Source organism: Podarcis bocagei, assembly GCF_964188305.1.
Source record: "Podarcis bocagei genome assembly, chromosome: 2".
Classification (NCBI taxonomy): Eukaryota; Metazoa; Chordata; class Lepidosauria; order Squamata; family Lacertidae; genus Podarcis; species Podarcis bocagei.
This window is the reverse complement of record NC_138126.1, coordinates 44046936-44069192: the sequence shown is the minus strand read 5'-3', so window position 1 is coordinate 44069192 and position 22257 is coordinate 44046936. Positions and strand designations below refer to the sequence as shown.

Here is a 22257-nt window from a genome sequence, read left to right as displayed (position 1 = left end):
CACAAAATGTATGCTGCTGTAGATGTCATTGTAGTAAAGGCAATTTATTAAATTCTATATGGATAGCCATAAATTACAGCACAAAACAACAACTACTGTAATATACCATAATTTTTCATAAGTCGGAGCCCATTTCATCAAATGGATGTCCTTCCTTTCCAGATTTGTATGTGTGTTTGTAGGATGGCAGGCAGGGAGGGAGGGGCTATTATTTCAAAGTGAAGCTAGAAGGCGTAACTATGCAAGAGTTATCTGTGTCACATTGCTCTGCAAAGCCCTGTTTGCCAAGCTGAATTCAATGCATACCCACAATTCAATGCATTGCCACAATTTGTTCCCTCAGGCAAAAGCCCTTGTCCTTAAAAAATCTAAGTTCATTAACACATTAGGCAAGCTTCCAAGTGGTCCATATTTTTATGATAACCTATAAATAACTGCATTTGGAAATTAACAAAAACTATTCAGAACACAGCTGTAGGTGACTTTTCTATACTTACCCTTGAAAACATTAAGTCCTTCGAGTCAATCAATTGAAATTTCCAAGGTGTAACAAAACACTTTTTTGAGGGGGGAGGCTTAAATTTGGGGAGGATTGGTGGCCTTCTCCCACCATGCAGCTGCCCTGACCTAGGATAACCTTTCGAAGAACATTCCTATGGTGCAAAAACCTCAGCCAGCTGGAAGCCTTTTCATACAGACCACTTTGTTGTAACTGGGGGTAGCTCAACACCTAAACCGACTCCATAGGAATGTAATCCCTGCAACAAACTCTGTTTTTGCCTTGTGTGGCTAGATTCCACCAAGATAAGTGTTTGCTACATTCCACACACACCCTTTTGCTTAGTGAATATTTGAGAGGTACAGACTCCCCACACTACCCCAAATAAATCCTACCTTTTATTTACTTACATTTCACATTCTGACCAAAAACAGAAATCTAGGTGACTGATTTAATAAGGGGCAACAAAGGCAGTGTTTTCTATTGTGATTCTGGATCGCGCTCTCAAGGTGTCTCTGCCTAGTCCCATTTTTATCTGCCTTTCGGCAGAAAGTGAAAACTTTTATTTCAATGGGCTCTTTATACTGACATGCTTTAAGACATATTTGCTTTTTATCTTGCTGCTCATAGTATTTGACTTGTTTTTACTGCTGTTTTCAACAGAATCCAGTCAGCTGCTTACTTTGATAATCTTTTAGAAGAGCAGGGTCCATGCGACTGGAAATCCATAATGGTATCAACAAAGTGAGCACAACTATCAAAACCGATCACATAGGAAAGGAGCTGCTTTGGCTCACTCAATGGGCTCGATCTACTCTAGAGGAATATTTCCCAGTGGATGAGCTGCTGGACCAGACCAAAAGCCTGTCTAGCCCAGTTCCCTGTGGGAGCGACATCAGCTGATTGACAGGTGGACATTGTTTCAGGAAAATGGCCTTGTGAACCCAACTGGACCCCTTGGCAGGTGAAAATAGGCACGCAGACCAGAGGCTCTCCACCCCTGGCCTAGAACGTCATCTCTTATCTTCACTATTTGACTCTCCTCATTAATCAAGTGGGCATCCTCTTGGCCCTAGTGGTACCTTTGTTGACATGTGGTATACCATCTAGCTGAGCTTCTAATATTGTGGTTTTAAGCAACCCCCAAGTGTTTTGCAGATGTGGCCTTTGTGGCTTTCCCTTTCAACTTCCTTTTTACCAATTCCCTCATTTTTGGTGAAGTTTCTTCTTTTGAAGTCAAATGTGACCGTGTTGGGATTCTGTGCAGGGTTTGGAATTGTCCATTTACATATATATTGAATTTTATAGCACTATGGTCTTTGTTCCCAGTCACTTCAACAACCCTTACATCTCATACCAGGTCCTAGGCACCAACTTAAAATCAAGTCTCTTGCAGCAAAAACAATGCACCTGCTGCCTGAAGAAACTGCTTCCATCTGCTTAATAGTAGGTCTGGCCCTGGGACCACTCAACATATTTATACATTTCAGGGAAACTCAGCCCCCTTTTCCACATATGCCCAGTCATCTAGGAGGTGCTTCCCCATGGTGTAATCTGAAATTGCTGGGAAATGTGTGTCAATGCTCCAGCCTTACAGGTGGAAACAACCTGATGGGCAAATTGTAAAGCAAGCACAACCCAGTAGGAATTACTCCTAAACTACTTTGGTGGTATTTAAGGGTGCAAATATTAATGGGACACGGTTCAATTGGAAGAAGCACTTTAGTGTTCTCGGCCTTACTGATTTGGACCACTGTGCTCATGAACAGGAATTTTTAGAATGGGAGCCCTACAATGCAAGTCAACACTCATATTATCATCCTGAAGGACTCCGCTGTATGAGTCTGTTTAACAAAACAAGGACTACCAGTACCCAATCTTGTGTCATACAAGATTGATTATTACTATTATTATTACTTTACTCAGTTCCAGGTACTGTTTATTATGCACTCTTGATTCCAAAACATCTTTGTTTCCTCTTATGCACTGGTGCCCCAAAGTAGCCTGATTGTTTTTTACATCTACATGTTGAATTCAATGAAACAAGAGAACTAAATCAAAATTAAGGGTGTGTGTGTGTGAGATCTGTGCCTTTTCAACGCAGCAAAATTCCTGCATGCCGTGATGCCTTTTCAGTGCAATCATATCTTCCTCTTGCAGGGCTGCAGCCATCTCCAAGGCCAGAGCAAAGGGTTAAGAGATCTTAAGGACCATCCATCTATCTATTGCATTTACGGTATATTTCACCCTTTTCTCAAGGAGCTCAAGGTGGTCACATGGTTCTTCCCCCTCCTTATTTCACAACAACTCTGTGAGGTAGGTTAGGCTGAGAGGCAGTGACTGGCTCAGGGTCACCCAGTGAGCTTCATGGTCAAGTGGGGATTTCAGCCTTGGTCTCTTGACTCCTAGTCCAACATCCTAACCATTACATCAGAGCACATGCAGGACACGAGGGCAATAACTCTCTCACACTAATATTCCTCAGCTGCTGGTATTCAGACACAGGATCTCTGATCCTGGAGTTAGCATACACCTAGAGGTTTTAGTGATTAAGTGGTATGTAAATTCTATAAAATAAGAATCATTCTATCAAAAATAAACAAAGTCCTTCATTCATTTGTCTACCTCCCATTTGAAAGCTGTCTAGGTAAGCCTCTGGTTGCAGTGTAATGTTCAGGGGAGTTTGCTACAACCCCCTGATCATTTTGGCTATCGTTTTCTTCATCTTTCAGCAAGATTGAAATCCTAATGATTTTATCTCGACTGCTTTCTTTCTGACCATATCCATCACCTAAACAGAGATGATTTCTGATTTGTCTGATTACATCGTTTATTTATTTTTGATGGTTGTGCAGTGCCCAGATTATTGTGGGGGGCAGGGGAGAATGAAGCTAATACCATTGACAAGATCCAATCCCTGGTTCACTCCTGCTTTAGCCAATTTATCACTCTCATTCACAGACTCTACCTTCTAAAAACAGTAGTTAAGGCAGCTGACAAACGGGAAATGTTAAGGTACACACACACACACAAGGTAAATGTGGAAAATATGAAAAGGGACCATCCCTTTGTAAAGAGCTGAAGTAGAGTTTTTCAAGCAAAGGCCTGCAATCTTTTATTATTGTAATCTCTGGAGAAGTGCATCTACTCCTCAGCATTCTGTGATCTATCAGAAAATTCAGCTTTCTCTGTTTGACTTTGTGTTTATTGTGGTAAGTTTGCACTTTCATTTTTCTGAAGAAGGCTGCTTCCCTATTTTTGTGTTCCACATTTGCATCTGTGGCAGACTGCATCTCTCTGTCCTTCCCATTTTGTCACACTCACATACTGGCAAAGTCTTCTAAGTAAAGGTACATGGCACCGATGCCCCCCCTCTTTATTGGCCTGATCTCAACAATATTACCAGATGTCCCTTACATCACTGAGTGAGGATGAAAGGGATCTGATATAGATAGAGGGGTGATCTCAAACAATGATTCATTTGAACTGATGTGTCAAGTCCATGCCTGCACACCCTCTTTCCCAGAAGCTGTCATCCCAGATGTGTGTAGTTACGTGATGCATCTAGCAAAGCTTCTGCCTGTTGGTGAGGATGCGGCCTCTGAAGGATATTTTCCCATCTTTAGTGGAAATGCTCTTGGGTTTCATTACTCTGGTCTCAAGTCTGTCATGAAACATCTGAAATAATTATATCACCTGTTCAGGCTTCCTCACAACTGTCATTATTGAAGTCTTCATAACAGGAAAGTGTATTGCTCTGAAGAACTTTTGACATGGATGCTAGCTGCTGCTAGGATTCTAATAAGCCAGCAATGGAAAACTTTGAAAAATTGACATTTATCTTTGTGGTATAAAAACTTATGAACTTTGATTATTGGAGGGAAAAAGAATTCATAAATTTCAGGTCTCCAGAGGGATAGAGGACCCAGAATGCTTCAATGTTATCTGGTAGGATTTTATTTCTTATGCTTCCAACAATCATCCATGCCAGCTCAAGAAAGCATAAGTGACTTATTTGTAAGACCTTAAAATAGATTTATTATTTGTGATTTCTCTGTGCACAAGTTTCAATCCCACAATAATCCTGCGAGGTAAAATAAGTGAAGAGTGTGAATTGCCCACCAAGGTCTTAGAGCAGCTAAAAAGGAACTAGCATGCAAGAAACATAATTAGAGAACTGTTGGATCAGATCAAAGGCCCATCTAGTGCTTTTCTGTTCTCATAGCGGCCAACCCTGTGCCCATAGGATGCCAGCTAGGGCATGCGCACAACTGCACTCTCCCCACTTGCGCAACTGGTCTTTAGAGGCCTCCAACACGGGTGAAACATAGCCGTCCTGGCGAGTTGTTGATAGCCTTATCCTCCAGTTATTTGTCTAAACCACCCAAGTTGGTGGCCATCCAGTTTCCTTCAACTACACCACACCTCAGCTCACTACTATTGGGCATATACTTTAGATCACTGTTCTTAACATGGGGTGGGGGGGTGGGGTAGGAGTCACATGCTCCTTTGAGAATCAGATGAAAGCTATAGATCCTCTCCCCAGAAAAAAAATGCACTTAAAACACATACACATTTTGCATACAATTCGTTTTATTGCATTGGAATTATCTGTGGAATGCTCTCCCTAGAGAAACTCGCCTGGAGCCATCATTATATGTACCAGTATTTAGGTGCCAGGCAAAAACATTCTTTATCCAGGCCTTTGGCCATTAAACAATCTATGGCAGTGGTTCCCAACTGGTGGTCCGCAGACCCCAAGAGGTCCACGTAACCCACCCAGGGGATCCATGGCACCATTCAAATAACAAAACTACTACCTTAGAGATAACATTTTCAAAAGTATGGGGCCCATGGCTTGGCTTTTAAAAATCAGGGTCTGCAGTACTTAGCTAATTGGGAATCACTGGTCTATGGCATTTTAAATATGTGTGTGTGGGGAATGTTATTAAGATTCCTTCTCCCCCCCCTTATTGTTTTATTGTCTTTTATTATTATGCAATGCAAATTCTGTTTTTAATGTTGTACACCGCCCTGGGACCTTCGGATAAAGGGCGGTATATAATTTTAATAATAATTGGAGCGGGTTCACTGAAGCCCACTCAGATCCACAGCCCACACATTTCGGTGCTTCAAGCCTACACCCCCCACCGAAGCAAGGAAGGCGGCGAACACGTGTTTGAGAGCGGGCGCGCGCCCGGCTCAGCCAATGGGGGAGCTGCATTGGGGCGGCCGCTCCGCGCTGAGGCGACCGACGCCCGGCGGCAAACCGGGATTTCGCGACCGTTTGCGAAATGGCGCCCTCTTCTTCTTCTGTTTACCCCGCTCCCCTTTCTCTCTAACCTGGGATTGGGAAATTGGGGGGGGGGGAGGCAGAAACCCTCGCGTTGTAGAGCATCGGGAGTCGAAATTATAGCGTTGGTGCGCCTCCTCACAGCCTGAGGAGGGGGAAAGAGGGAGGGAGGAAGCCCCCTCTTGCAGCGCCCTCACAACGGCAGTCTCGACGGTTAATCTGCCCCCCCATTCCTGTCGAGCGCGCGCGCGCCGTTTCTCCTTTTCTCTCACCCGCCGGGGGGGGTGCGGGTGGATAGGGGGGGGGAATAGGAGTAGGGGGGAAATAAAGGCGCGACTTTCCCGCCTCCTTGGCACACGCCCGGAGCTGCTGGGTCTCTTTCCCGGCCAGGCAGCTGCTCCCACCTCCTCCTCCCCGCGCCTGTGGCGGCCCTTCCCCGTCTCGCGCAGCCCTCCGGGCCGCCTGCCAGCCGAGCCTCCCCTCCTCCCTCTCCCCGCCCGCCCCCCCCCCGTGTGTGTCGAAAGGGACTGACGGAAAGATGGCCCCTCCTTCCCGCTCCCCCCTCCTCTCTCTCCCCGCCTCCCCCGCCAAAGACGAGGCCGAGCTGGTGTTTTTCCACTCAGCAGGATGGGTGATGCTCGGCGCTCGCTCATTAGACAACAGACACGAGAGGTCAGGAAGAAAGCGCTTATAAATTACCGTTTCCTCCCTCGCAGCCCTGTTAGTCCGCCTTGGCACTCTCCCCGGGACACACGGGACAGACCCACGGGCAGCTAAGGCGCTGGACAGATACCTGGTCAGAGGGGTGCCGCTGTTACAGGTACCCGAGGCTCTTTTCCGAGGGATTTTTGATATAGATATATATTATTACATATATATTGGGAGAGCAAAGGCACACAGGGAAGGACCTAAGCCCATCCTTCGCGGCTCTGCTTTCTCTCTGTCGGTGGCTCCTTTTTCTTCCTTTCTTCCTCGCTCTCCTTCCCTCTCTTTTCCGCTCTCCCTCGTAGCGTTTAGGAACAAAGGGAGTCGGCATATGGATCGCCTCTTGTCATTTACTGGAAAACGGGGAGCTACTCTGAAGAAAAGAAACGCTTCTTCCTCTTTCTAAGGGGCATCCCTCAGCCAAGGTGGGAAGCAAGAAATCCTGGCATCAGGGGGTCGGGGATTTTTTTGGCCAGGTTTCACCGTAGGCTGAGAAGCCCACCCACCCACCCACCTACCTTCCCTTATCCGACCCCCACCCCTTTCCCCCTTCCTTAGAGATTTGTATTTGTCCTTTGCTATTTACTTTTAGGATGCGTTGCTTCTGTGCTTTTTTTTGAGAGCGAGCGAGTGAGCGAGCGCATGGCGGTTTTCCTTTTGTCTGGTGTCCCCCCCCCCCCCCATTAAAACGTGCATGCATGTGCACCTTTCTGGTTTGGCTGAATGGGGTCTCTCAGCAGTTACCTCTCTTCCCCGCCGCCGCCCTCCGACACCTTGTGTTAACTTTTAAATAACAGATAGCAGCTAAGTGGAATTGTCTGCTGGTGCGGCTAACGCTTTCCTTCTAGTTTTAGTGCGTTTTCTGCCTTTGTATGTGTGGTGAGCATGTGCTTGGCCCTCCTCACTGCCTTCCTCTTCTGTGCAGTGTGCGATTAAATTATATTTAAGCAGCGCTGTTCTCTGCTACTAAAAATCTACCAGAAAAGGCAAGCGCTAGCATTGCTACACGGTTGGTGTTAGTACATCTTTAACTGGACTGCAGTTGCCCTCTTGTGCACTCGTTCATTCATTTTTGGGGGGTTTGGAGTGGTGAAAGGAAAGGGATTGTGATACTCTTAGAAAGTTTGCTGGCAAGAACCGAATCTCCAGCACACTTCAGTGTCAATAAAGTGATTCTGGATTTCCACCGCTGTTCCTGGGATCAGAAGGCAGCACTAAGGTGATGAATATTCATCTGTGTGTGTGATCGTTTAACAAAAGGGAAGGATACAGACTTTTGAGGCAGCACCATCTAAATTTCCATATAAGAGCATGAGGAGGAAGGCACTTTGCATACGTGTAAGGATCAGCAGATGGCCAATTGAGGATATGCTTCTCTTTTTATACTGTTTTGTTTAGAGGAGAACAAAGTGTTTGTTACCTATACAACCTGTGTTTTACCAAGGTGAATGTCTGAACTAGACATTCTTATTATTGCTGCTGCCTAATGCTGAATGCTTTTGGGAGAAAAGACCATTATCTTTCATACAGACCTTATTTCTAAGTATGCATTCCTTAAGCTTACTGTCTTTAGTGTTCTAAAAATAAGTAATATATACTGTGAAATGAAGAGCCAGGTGTGATGGTGAAGAAACAGAGCTGCCTGTTTTGAAATCTTGAACGTCCTTGTAGCTCTTCCCAATGTGGATATAGAGCTTTGCTTATTCTTTTTTAAACATTCATAGTGACTAATTTTTAACCGTATCAGGAAAGGCATTAAGAAAGTTTGCCAAGAAAAGTCAGTTGTGCTTAATGGGCTCTTTTGGTATCCACTGTACTTTCTTGTTCCTCTGTGTTAAAGACTGTCTTAAGGGTTGGGCTGAAAGAACCAAATAGGTTTGTCATGTTAACAGGCTATGTAATTTGGAGTTGCTGCTGGCTAAGATTTTGAAATCTCTTATTTTTTAAAAGGATATTTTGTTTTTAGTGAATGAGCTTATTAAAAATGTGGGGTTATTCATACACAGTGTTTGAGGGGAGGGAAATATAGCCCAGTCTAGGCCAGACCTCTGTGTCCTTGGCAAATGATTTTGTATGTCTAGATTTATATTTGAATAAACAAATAATCTCTCTAGCACCATTTGACTTTGGAATGTGGTGGGAATATTTTCCTGGAAGACATTGCTTGGAAACTGATCTTTTACAGTAGGGATGGATTTTACTTTGTACCGGAGATGAGCTAGTCATCTACTGTAATAACAATGTCATTTACTTAAGGCAAATGCTGAAGGTGAACGTACTGTTCAGAGGGGGAAATTATATGTTTGCTGTGGTGGTCTTTTTCTCTCTTTTCACTTTTACCTCTTTCTCCTTTAATCTTCCCAATATTGATCTCTTTTCTTTTTTAAATCTGTCACTCCCTTTTGCTTTTCACGTCTCCCTCTGCCCTCCAGTCACCTTCTACCCTCTCCCCCAAGGTCTTTCATTTTCCTTTCCCACTTTCCTCTGCACCTAATCTCCTTATAGCACTGGCACCCAAGAATGACATAACCTTTGGCAGCCTGCAAAAGCAAGTGTGGCAAATAACATCCCATCCTGTAGGGGGCGGTATGTGAGATTGGACCAGCAAAGACATTGTTACAGAATGGTAATGGGTGGGGGGAATAGGTTGTTGCTTTTCCCCCTGGGCTATATCATGGATGGGCTCCAGTATTCAAACTTAGACAGAATTATCTTCAGAAATCTCTTAATTGCATTGGATAGAACTGTGTAATTCCAGGATGAGGCCTATAGAATATTAGAGAATTAGTAAGTGAACAAATGGCCGGAAGTCTTGGTCTTTGAGCTGATCATAAAATGAGCAGCTTTGGTTAAAGAGATATAAGCAGGAGATTTTGGTGTAAAGCTGAAGCAACTCTCCGAAGGCTAATTTACAGTGGAGTAACTGAGTGCAATGTGATGATATCATTTAGGTATTGTTTTTTTGCCATGATGGAATAAAATATCATTAGAATTTCTTCTGTTCCTCTTTTCTTATGGGAAGGGGAGAATGGACTGAGACATAAGAGTCTGATAACTGATTAATGGGGGAAATGAAGAAATGCCTGATGAGAATACCAAAAATAGGTGAATGAGGTATAGACCTGTCAGAATCTTGTTGCTTCATTAGGGCTTGGGTGAACTATAAGCCTCTCTTTCAGGGTTATTTCAGTAAAGGTTTTCCAGTCTCACAGTGACTTCTCAAATATGGCCCACAGGGTACTGAGGGCAAAACTACGCATGACTTTGGAGCTGTGTGATTGGAACTTTTGATGTTCTATTTTCTAATGTAATGTAACTGAAGTGAGGCTGCCAATTAGATTGGTCAAGCAGCACTTGGGAAGTCTATTCACCCCTTTTCCTACTGCACCGTACTTCAGTCAAAAGCACACATCCTATGCTGTTGTTTGCTCTGTGGTGGGAAATAAGGGCATTATAAAATGTAGTATTGTGAGTGATGTGGTTTTGTGCTTTGTTTTTTGGTGCAGTTTTTAGTTTGATCATTTGTTTTAATTATTGGATTATTGTTATTTTAATGTTTTGCATTTCTGTTTGTGAAAGCTGGTTTGAGCACCTCCTTTTGTGGAGGGGGAAAGTGGGATATATATAGCCTTCATTCTGCCTCCCAAGATTTTTTGAGGGATTTAAAACTGCTGTATCTAGAAAAGTGTAACTAGAAGCCTTTTGTTGAGTAGAGCCTACATGTTAGAATGTCAGGATAGGCATTCATGCTCATAAGTGGGTGGCCAAATTGTGGCATGGTTGCACCTAGTGTCAGAGTTTGTGGCATTTCTGGACAATAGCCAGAGAGCTATTGTTGTTGTTTAGTCATGTTCGACTCTTTGTGACCCCATGGATCAGAGCACGCTGGGCACTCCTGTCTTCCACTGCCTCCCGCAGTTTGGTCAAACTCATGTTAGTAGCTTCGAGAACACTGTCCAATAGAGAACTATTAGGTTTGACTATTGAAAGGAGCCAAAATCACCCCGAATCCTGGAAGTAGCCTATGTCTTGAAAGGTATGCTAGTGCTGCACTGTCTCACACTTTGTGCTTGACTTGTGGTGCTTTTGCCTTAAAGGTTGCCTGTCAGTGTTCTAATTGATCATTACACTTGGGAATGGGAAGGATTCCCCCCACTTCCAGGCTGGTGAACATGGTGGGAGGGAAGTGATTTCCTTCCCTTGGAATACATGGATTGGATTACTTGTCTGAGCAGCATCATGTTGTGAAAATGTTCTGTACTTGCTTGAAGGCATCATCACTGTTATGTTTGCTGCTTCTCTGTGCATGTGACACATCTTTTACAAAGTGAGGCCCAATTAAGACACAGCAGTAGGGGTGCTGTTGAAATTCATCTGTGGAATTGGGGCTCCACACAACTGTTTTAATGTCTACAATCAGCTCCCCACATGTATCAGTGGGATCGTGTGGCCATCCCTCAAGTCAGCAACAAACCTGTCTAATATCTGTATCTAAATTCTATTTGTCATATCCAACAGAATAAAAAATACATTTTTGTTTTCAGTGTGGTAGTGTAAATGACTCTGTGAAGTAATTGATCTTCAACAAATAATGATGTGGCATAGACAGACATCATATTGCTATTATGCCCTGGGGAGGAAAGAGGTTATGAAATATCCTGTGATACAGATCTGAGTTTAATCTTGTATATAATTTACTAAACCATAAATTCAGGACATCTCAGTAGGACAAGACACTTTTCCAGTACACAGTGCTGAAAGTGGCTAGCGTTGTTTTGGTAAATGTTTGTAAATTAATGTGAAAAGAAACTGTTCTATGGAAATGGTTCAAGATGCTGCTAGTCTTTGATATCGTCTGATGATCACATGACTTAAGTGCTGAAGTAGTGAGATAAGATACTGTGCTTGACACAAATGGTGAAATGGTGGTGGAATGGTAGAGGGGATGTGGAGCATCTGGATGTTCAGATCCCAATATTTCAGAATCCTGTTGCATATGGTAAGAATGGTTGGAGAGAAAGGAAGGAACCTTGTTGTTCTTGCTCTTGAAAGAATGTTATATGTTGTTTATTATATAGCATGTGATAACCCAAAACAAGCCTACACTAGTACTTATCTTCCCCATATAGAATGCCCCTCTTGTTACCTTGCTACCATAGAAAAGGCGCACACACACAAATATATAAAGAGAGACAGGACAGAAGAAGGAGAGGAGGGAATATGAAGGCAAGTTAAGTTGTGGGAGAAGACATAGGAGTCAAAAGGACCACTAAAGTATTTTTTAATCAATAAACTCAAAGTAGTTACAGGATTGTGAAAACAAGGTCATGTAAAGCCATCTGCATCCTGCAAATGTCACGTGTAGTATGATGATAAGCATATAAGCACTAACGTTTCTGTAAACATGCTTGGTTCTCCCCACTCCCCTCCCTTCCTTTGAACCATTTCAGTGGAGGTGGCAAGGGGTGGGGATTGGGAAGGCAAGAGATTTGGGGAGCGGGACTAGTGTCCTGAGAAGGAGTCCCTCCTTCTGCTCAAACCTCCTCCTGAACAACTTCTCTTCAGAAAACTGAGCGGGGGAAGGCTAAAGACTGTGCTTGGGGAACTTGTGATCTTGAGCTGGGAGACAGCGCCACCTAAATGCCCTATTCCCCTAGTAACTAGGCAGGAGAGCAGGAAGTGTCCCTGCTTAAGGGGGAGGAACACTTCTTTTGTGGTATCAGCAGCCTGCCCTCAACTCAGATTTCTTTGCACACCTAAGGAACAGAGGAGAGAAGCCTGAGACAATGGCTGCTGATGTCACAAGGGCATTCTTTCCCCGCTACCCTCCCACCTGTAGCTAACATTGGAACAGGGACAGGCTGCCCAGAGGAAGGTGAAGTAGGCAGAGACATGAGGTAAGGATAAAGGCGAGGCAGTGGGCAGAGGTAAAAGCTCCAGCTCCCTAGTGACTGAGGAGTAAAGGCCGAAGAAAGGAGCTAGAAATCCGACACGGCTTGATCCACTCATTTAGCTTCATTGTTTCATATTTTTGCCTAACATTTATCTACTTAGCCTGCCTCTGTTTCTTTCTATATGGTCTTTTTGTTCCCATTGTTGTAAGTCTCATCAGCTAATGAACAAGCATCCTCAGCATTTATAACAGTTTTTAGATGGGGGGGGATGAAAGCTGACTATAGGGTGGGGGCCATGAAAGCCTTGCTAGCAAGGCAAAGCTACACAAAAGTGCCATGGCAGCAGGATGCTCCAGCTCTGCTAACCAGCTTCCTTTCCACCAGATATGTAAGTATTCCTCAGTTAAGCAGGGCTTAAAGGCCAGAAGCAAATATCTACTACTGCACTGCTCTTATTAATAATATTTATTTATTGGTTGCTTTGCTCATAGAAGTAACTCAAAGGACAATTAGGTCTGTCTGCAGTACAAAATACTTTATATGTAGCAGTAGTAATAATCACGATTATATACTTCTGGGCACCCCCTCCTGGTGCATTTCAGTTTTGTCCCATTATTTTCTACTTTTGCCTTCAAGCTCAAACATGATTCTAGCAGGGATTGATTATTTTTGTCCTCGTGGCAAGTTAAAGCCTGTTCATATATAGTTTAGGGCAGCCTTCTCTGTATACTTCTTCCCTGTCTCTGCATCCTTACAAAATTAACTTTGCTTTGCTAGTGCAGCTGTGAATGTGAGCTTGCTTTGTAGATGCAGCTTGCCTCAAGACTTTTGCTTCATAGAAGCACTGCATGTGTGCCCTGTCCCTAACAATACTCTTAATGTTTCAAGCAGAGGCTGTTGTCTAATCCCAGATAAAAGCACTTTCTGCTGTTAAGGTCTGCTTTACAAATAATCACTTTTCAAAAACATATACACCAGTGCCAAGGTCTCCAACTCATATGTGTATGGTGTGAAACTTTCATTTGCCATTGTGTAAGATGTGCAACTGTCCCAGTACTCATAAGAGACAATGCACAGGTATGCCAGTCTCTTCAATGGGCTGGGAGCCTTACTGAACTTACTGGAGCTTGTTTAAATCATGTTAAATCTATTTGTTTTAAATTACAGTGGTACTTATAAATGTCAAATATTTAAAAATGATTTCTTGAGGGGAATGAAATGTCTGAAAAACAGTGCCATCTATTCTCATTCAAGATGTGTCCTGTACTGTATCTCTGAATAAATTGGGGTTTGAATATTAATTATATTTTATCATTGACTTGTGACTTTCCTTTTAAGAGCAAGTTGGCTTGTTCAACCAGAGAAAGTAATAATACTGGTTTTTTCCAATGCTGAATTGATTCTTTTAAATTATTATTTATATCATTATTATTTTTAATTTTATTGTTATTACTAATGCAACTACTTTTAGTTTTAACAATATCATCATCACCACCCTACCACCATTATCATTTTATTTAATTATTGTTAATTCAGAAAATTATTCCAGATGCTGCAGAGGTTCAAGTTCTAAGAGCTTGCAGTAGCTTAGACTTAAAAATATTTTCCACCTAAAGCAAGTTATAGAAAGATAAAAATAACACCAAGAGCTACAATGTTTCAAGGTCCACAGAATGAGAAGCCCAGCTCTGTGGCTTTGTGATATACCATTGTGTTCAAATTGTTCTGAATTTTTTCAGTTTTATACACACTGCCAAGTTTAATAAACCTGTTAAACTGTTGAAACTGAATGTAGAATAACTGCACATTCCCACATATATCCCCTTGCCTAGCAGAAACAAAGTGTATTTTTAATGGACAAGTAGCTTCTAGCCCCCTGTATGAATTACTTTAGCTTTAGCCTGGCATGCACAACAAATTTTATAGTAGTTAACTCCAGTTGCAGCTGGAGGAATTTGTTTTCTACATTAGGACTGCCTTTAGACTTAATGAAACCCAGCTTTATAGCTGCTCAGCCTATATCCAAGCCACGCTTAAGTACACAATAGTTTGACTATAGCATTGAAACTACACTTCAGCCTGATGTTGTGTATACTCCAAACATTTAAAGCAAATTCTCCTCTACCCCCAAATAATCCTGGTAATCCTGGAGGTATTTGTTAAGGATGTCAAGAATTGTGCTCTGTGAAGGGTAAACTACAATTCCCAGGATTCTTTGGACAGATGTGCTTTAAATGTTTGGTGTGCACTTGCAGAAGTGACTCAATACACCACATCCTGCCTTGGTAAATACAGAAGAGGTGTTTAGCTATTTTAATAGAATACACCTAGGCAGCTTATTTTCAGTTAGAGACTGTCAGGACACGAAACACACTTTGTTACTATCTCTACTTCTTCCCCATCTCTTGCAGAACTGCACAAATTCCTTAGCACAGATTATTTTAACTCTTGCTTATAGATAAGACTTCTGGCTGCTACCAGAATGTGGGCATTAGAAGAACAATGTAGTAGAGGCCTGTCAAAACTGCAGACTTGGGGAGAAATTTGATGCCTTGGTACTCTTCAGTTTCCAATCCCATTCTCTCTGCCTTCCAGTCCACCCTCTCATACTTGAGCCAGCTCCCTGCCCTATGCCAGCAGAATCCGCTATAGGACCCAGAGAGGGTATTTGCTTTGCAGGATCTAACTAGGTACCGGTAGTTGAGAACCGTTACAGAGTTCTACTGATCCCTGTACCTATTTGCAGACTAGGTCTCTGTCAAGAAGAGATCCAGAAACAGTTGCTGTGCCCCAAAGCCAGAAATAGAGTTCAGTGGTAGAGCACATGCTTTGGAAGCAGAAGGTATGAGGCTCAGACCCCGGCATCTCTAGATTAAAAAGGACCAGGTAGAATGTTGTGAGAAATACTTCTTCCCGAGACTTTGAAGAGCCACTGCAAGTCAAGAGTGCATAATACTGGGCTAACTGGACAAACTTACCTGGTGTAAGGCAGCTTCTTATGTTCCTAAGCTGTTTTTCAGCTTTTCATTTTTCAAGACTAAAAGATCAGAGTCCCTACTGTAGGCCACAGAGGACCTTTCGGTGCTAGAAAATGGCTGTAAACAATGGAGGTCCTAGACAATAATGCACAAACAAATCCCAGGGAAAGTGATAAGCCTCCCTGTCTTGCTGCAGGAACTTAATTTTTCTGGATCTTAAGTTTGACTTTTGAGACAGTTTGCCAGAATTTCATTTTTTTTAAAGCTGGCACATTGTATGAAAGATTAAAGCGGAAAATTAGGGAGGAACAGTTGCCTGGTAGTGCAGACTCTGCTGTTATCTGGAGTTCTTAAACACACATGTGGCATTCATATCTGGCAGGATTATGTCCATATTTTCCCCTCCATTAGCATCTTATTTTTTGTTTTGTTTTTGTTTTTGTTTATTTTATTTTATTTTTTCTTTTTCTGAAACAGGAAGAGAAAATCCATTCTGGAGAGACTCTTCTTCATGTAAGTGTTATTAATGCTCGTTAATGAAAATAGCGAAATATTAGCAGTGCAGCTCAGATGTTCCAGAATTCCAAATGTTCACCATCTGCTCATAGGACAGTAAAACTGCTTGCAGAAAATAAGCTACTGTCATGTAGTGATAAATACTCAGCATTATTATTATTATTATTATTATTATTATTATTATTGGGTGGGAACTACATAAGAATTGGGGCTGCTGGACGTGGATGTCTGCTCCCTCTAGCAGAGCCTCTTCTTACTCCTGTGTATAGTTAAGGTGATCTGTGATCAGAACATGTGCACAGATCATCCCATTCTGGATCAGTGTTTTGTTTTGCATATATTCTTACCAACTTTGTGAAGTGGGGTTCCTATTGTTTCAAATTTACAAAATAGTGGTTGAGAGAGCAAGCGATTTGGGCCAAACTAGAAATGCTGCTGTTAGTAGTAGTAGTTATTGTCGTTGTCGTAGTATTAGTAGCCAACAAACTCTGACTTGAATTTGCAGTTTGACAAAAGTGCTGGGTTTCATGTGAACAAGTAGGTAACTGCTATTGCCCTCATTTTAGAAATAGAAGTTGATGAAGAGTAATCAGCACTGCAATCACAGGTACACTTACTAGAGAGTAAGTCCTTTCTCTCTCTTTGAACTACATGGGACTTACTTCAGAGTAAATATGCTTAGGATTGCACTGTAAGAGATTTCTCCAAGGCCATAGAGCAAATCAGTGTACGAGCTCAGTATAAATTTTCCTGCTGCCATTCCTGTGCTGAAATACACTTTGTTTTTCTTGGATTATATAACATAATCCAAGTTAGTATTTGCAAAGTTGGCGTGTGCATATGTGCGTGTGGCCTCAGTATGTAGATATTGTAAGCTTTTTCTACGATTTCTTGGCATTACTTGTTGACAGCCATGAATATAAGTATATATAGACAATTACCAGTCCCCTTCCCCTTCAAAGAACAGCAACAGGATGCAGTCAGTCTGCTGATCTATGTATCACAGGGCAGTTTGAGGTCTGGCAAACTATTTATTTACATGAAACAGTGACTCACCCTGGATGAATGAGCAAGAGTCTTAACCACTAGGTTGTGCTAGAGAGCCAGTCCCAGCAGCCATCAATGTTATTTTTTTTTAGTTGCATTATGCAACTCCTTTTACTAAATGTTCCCTTCCTCTGCATGAGCATCATTCTCAGACCAAATGGAGCAGCAGGTTGCAGTAAAACAGTTGTATATTCTGCTCATGGACTGGGCTTACTTGCAAATTCTGGCTGGTTACTTACAAAGACGTTGTCTAAGCCCATAAGTTTGGGTACACCCACTAAGACTTTACACCCATGCACACATACCCTTCTAAATAGGAATAACCATGCCGTATCTCAAACTGCTTATGAGTTTCCCTTCAGTTTAACCATGCATCGAGAGGGCTGCTGTTTGCGAAACACAGGACTAAAGAACCCCTTGGACACATTATACTAGCTGCACAGTTCTTTTGAAAATTTGTCTCTGTGTTCAAAAACATAATTAAATTTGTAAATTTAATAAAGGTAAGGATTCACTTAGGTTTAAGTTTTTTGTTTTTGTTTTGATGGAGCAGAATCTGCTTTGGAGAGGAAAATTATTGCATTCCTTTGTAGTATGGAGTCTGTTTTATATGACATTCTCTGTGCACACTGTCCGTAACTCAGTGGCAAACTCAGGAATGTTAGCCCTGGGTAAAGGTCTAATAAAACAATAGGTTTTTGGTTTTTTTAAGTATTTAGCTATAGTGCTGCCCTATGTTTCCATAACAATGGGTTCATGTAGCTAAAAGCTATGGTAACAAATGTTCTTATGGGGCTGAAGTACTAGTTGAGCTAGAATAAAAAGCAGCTTGTGCAGCACACTCTCCATAGGTAATCATTTCTGTGCTGAGTACCTCCATTTGTAGAGGCAAATTTGATTGCAAACATCTTTTGCCTTCAAGCCATGGCCTTATTTTGCATGATAAACTAGCAGTGCATTCAGATTTAAGGGAACATTGCAAAATATTGCGATGAGGAAAATGGAAGAATTTCCTCCTTTCTGCCTTAATTCTCAACAGATGTGGGTATAGGTTTTGAAGATTTCCCTCCTTGCCTCCTCCTCTTGGGATGTATGAGATGCCTGCCAGCCACACCATAGGCTAGTCTTTGCCAACTTAGTACCCTCCAGCGGTGAGAGGAGTTGTAGGTGAACATCTGACCATTGGTGATTCTTGCCGGAGCTGAGGGAATTTGGAGTGCCAACACCATCTGGAGGACATCAGGTTAGGGAAGGCTGCCAAAGGCAGGCCATCCCAGGCCATGGTTAGCCAATTAGAGAAATGGACGATAGAACCCCATTTTGTGTGTTTTTCCTACTACAGTACAGCGGCACACAATCCATTTGCACATTTCATCCTCTGCAATACAACATGCAAAGGTCCCAACAGATGTCATTTAATAAGATGTTTCTCCATGGGAGCAGTGTTTAAAGTTCTCACTGTCATTATTGCCACCTCACTCACTGTCATTATTGCCACCTCTTGATCCAGCATCTTCTGTGCCTGTTAGGCCTGATAGCAGTAATATTAATGGCAGCTGAGTGCAGGGACTTTGGTGAGTGGTTAGGGGTAAAATGGTGCTGTCCAGAGAAAATTAAAGTTTACTTGTAGGAATGGGAGAACTGGGATCTACTAGCTTCTTGGAGGAAACTCCCAGCCTAGACAGGCAAACCCATGAAATGAGCATAACATAGAATCTCAGTTCCCTTGGCCTCATTGGATGTCATAATTGGCCAGCTCAGTAAGGTGCAGGGCCTCTCTGGATGGTTAGCATGATAGAGAGACAGAGTTTCTAAACTATTAAACCATCACCGTTCCTATTTTCAAATGAGGGTTAGCTGCATGTGGATGTGCTGGACAGCAGAACTAGTGAAGGGAAAGGGTCAGACTGGATGCCTACATACCACTGAGATATGCAGGGAAATGGTGGGTCTTGTGTTTTTAAATGGCCTACTACACACATGCCTTCCCAGTAACCCTCAAAAACAGGCTGAAGACAGTGGTTTCACATGCTCATTGCCCTCCAGCTACCTTGAAATGTTAGCAACATAGAGCAGCACCCACACATGAGTTCTTGGCCCCTGGAGTTGGGAGGTAGGCTAAAGGCCAGTCTGGTGTGTATTTTCTGTGCCCATTGCTGGATTGGGAAAAGGAATTGGCTTTGGAGAATACTCTGTTCTGATTAGTACATTCCTTGGGCTCAATTTGCTCTCTGCAAAGGCCATTTAACCTGCAAAATGTAATGCTACCTCACTGTGTAAAGCTGGGGGCAGAGGAGGCATTAGCTCCAAACTTTCCCCTCCTTCAAGTTCTTTAAAAAGCAAGGAGGAATGCCATGTTGTGCTTCAGAGGACAAGAGAAAGGAAAAACAGGTGTCCATTCTCCAAGCCCAGTTCCTCTACAGCCCTCTGCTTGAGCAGGGCATTTTTCTCCTTTTCCCCCTTGCCCTTTTCCTTCTCACTCTGTGAATATCTTCCACACATCTACAGGTAGAAAAGGAATGGGATATAACAACAACAAAAAAGGAGATAAATACACAGACTGCAAAAAGTGCCATGGGTTTCATCCATGGGTTTCAAATCATGGTCTTGATTTGTACACATATGTATCATATGTGTACAAACCTGGGTGTGCATATAATATATAACAGTGTGCCCCTTTATTACCTGCTTAGACATGTATCAGTAAAGTGAACCTGGAAGTCTTGATGCTTCCTTTTCTGCATATCCAGATAACCTGTGAAGACTCTTCTTCATATACATCTTTCAATACGTTTATTTTTGCTCATAATCTCTATAGTGTTTCTGGCTTAGTGCTTTGGCTTTTTGGACTGCTGCAGCATGAATTTTTAAATGGGAGTTAAATGCTCTCATGAGAGTTATAACAGGCACATTGTCAAATACTAGATTTGTTAAAATGTACAGTAATTTTGGAACGGTATCCTCTTCTTAGTTAAGATACTTTTTGCTTTTTTAAACTTGACATTTAACAAAATTAAATCCTCTGCAGCAGTGTTAATTTTGAGGGAGCAGTGTATAGCCCTTAAGTATAAATACTTCTTAAGGCAGTTGTGCTCAAGTATTTCAGAGATGGTGGAATGATCTGAGCCTTTTCAGACAGAAATGCATTCTCAGAGATGGTCTTTGTCATGATTTAGGATTGTTTTTTGAAGCAGGTCATTTCTTAGTATGGAAAGTGGATTGCTCATAGCTATCGCCAGTCTCATTTGTAACTGTAATGCTAAGAAGGAACCATCTTACTGTAATCATTTTGCGTCAAATACTACCATCATTCATTACTTTCTATCAGTGCCTCACCCTATGGAGGAACCAGCACTGCCCATCCGCATTGAGGAGGGGACAGAAGTTCCAACGGGTGAGTGCAGCTAAGGTGGGATGCTTGTGAAATGGGGGGGAGGCATGTTTGTACATGGAGCTTGATGCCTCGTTTGTGTTTATCCATATGTCACTGAGAGTTCTAGGAATGTTATCTGCAAACATTTACAACATTTTTTGTCCCCCCCCCCAATGTGCTATGTTGGCAGTTCCAGCCCTCAGATGATCTACAGAAAAGTTGCACCATTTCCAGTCACCCACTATGCTTCTGCCACATCCCATCATTACATCCGGACTTTGCAGCTCTCATAATTTTATTGCCAGTCTAAGGGGTGTGGACATTTATAACTATTCAGCTTGCAAAGAATGAGGTACACTCCAGAGTATGTGGCCCCATTGATAGGAATGTCTAAGTTGCCCTGGACTGCTCACAATATTTTGCAAATATTCCGGTAGATGACATAGTTTTCTTTCTTTAATTTTGAATAATTGCTCTTTATTCTGTCTTTTCTGAGAAATTGTCTGTCATAATGAACATATGTAGGGGAACATAGGAATATAATAAAACTGACAAATGCTTAAAGCAGAAAAATGTTACTTACCTGTTACAGAAGGCACACATATAATTCCTCTACTTGAGGGGAGAATAATTCACCCAGAATAATTTACTGTTACAGCATTTCAGATTAGATTTATTGGGCAACATACATAATGGAAATTTGCTTGTGCAAGAGGACTAACACTTTCTTTTCTCTCTTCCACCCTGCAGCCCCCCCCCACCCCCAAAATCTGCTCCAGAAGATTCCCCCAACACACCAGAGCAGATACTGGGGCCATTTGTGGGGGGAGGCTGCAGGGGAGAGGAGAGAGGAAGGGAAAGCTTTGTTGTACAAGCTGACACTCACTGCATTGAATCTCTCCCTTTTGTTTAAAATCTGGGTTCACCTCATTGGAGTCAGATAAGGATACTATCAAAATGAGGAATGCTTTATTCTGAATTTTGATCGAAAGCACCTTTGACTTCCTTAAAAAGCAGCACAAAATCCATGTTTATTGAAAACTGCTATCATCCCCCAATCACTCATGCTTTGTCTTATTTCCCTGTTCTGCAAGCAAACTGGAAAAATATGCATTTAATTTTATTTTTTAAAGTCTCATTTTCTGTTGTTTTGCTTTTGTAAAGATGTTGCCATAGCAAACTTCATTCACATCTCCATAGCATTATTATTATTAGTAGTAGTATGAAATTGCAAACATTTTCCATTTGGTCATAGTTTCATTTTTCTGCCACAAGGTAAAAGAATAAAAATTCAAAATGCAAATTGCATACTAAAGGTTGAGTGACCATAACCATGGATATCCATTAATTTTGTTCAGACTGGTTGCTTTGTACCCTCTTCAAATTAATGTTGTGGTTCTGCATGCTTCTGAAGTGCAAAAAGTGTGTGTGAGATTAACACAAACTAAATATAAATAATGGTATCAAAAGCATTGTCTGAAATCAGTGGCAACTAATAGAAGAGATAAACAATTTCTTTCTGTCTTTCTTGCTTTCTTTCACAGTAATTTTCAGTATAGGTTTTTACCACATCTTGGTAAGAATGTTCAGGGCAAGTAGGCTCCATGTACCATGACAGAGACGGACAGTTCTTTTTCTTGATTCAGGAATTGATTCCACATTCACTCAAGTGAAACTCCTAACTGAAGTCAAAATTAAAATCAGTGGCTTTGTTGCTGTTGTTGTCTATAGGTGAAAGTGTAGGTTAAGTTCTCTGTTTGCAAATTCTGCTTTGCAAAGCATGATATATAGAAGTGGGCTGCATGTTTCGGTTTCTTAGAGAAATGAAATGCTTATTTTAATCCTGATATGATTAGCCAACAGAAGGATTTGCAAAAAGCAACAGCGTAGCATTTTCTTGCATCTGATTGCCAAAGTTTTTGTTGGTAATAAATATTGTGCTGAAAATAATT

At 42.0% G+C, this 22257-nt stretch overlaps 1 protein-coding gene across 7 annotated transcripts in view; it reads left to right on the top strand.

The window, feature by feature from the left end:
* Window positions 1-6441: 6441 nt before the first annotated feature.
* The window catches only part of SLC6A6 (solute carrier family 6 member 6), a 63782-nt gene continuing 47966 nt past the window's right edge, over window positions 6442-22257 (top strand). The window contains exons 1-3 of one of the 7 annotated variants that reach the window (XM_081184136.1): window positions 6508-6612; window positions 15847-15882; window positions 20261-20326. In XM_081184136.1, the coding sequence (XP_081040262.1) occupies window positions 20272-20326 (55 nt within the window). In that variant the 5' untranslated portion in view covers window positions 6508-6612; window positions 15847-15882; window positions 20261-20271. The other 6 variants (XM_081184138.1, XM_081184139.1, XM_081184140.1 and 3 more) reach the window with 6 other exon arrangements.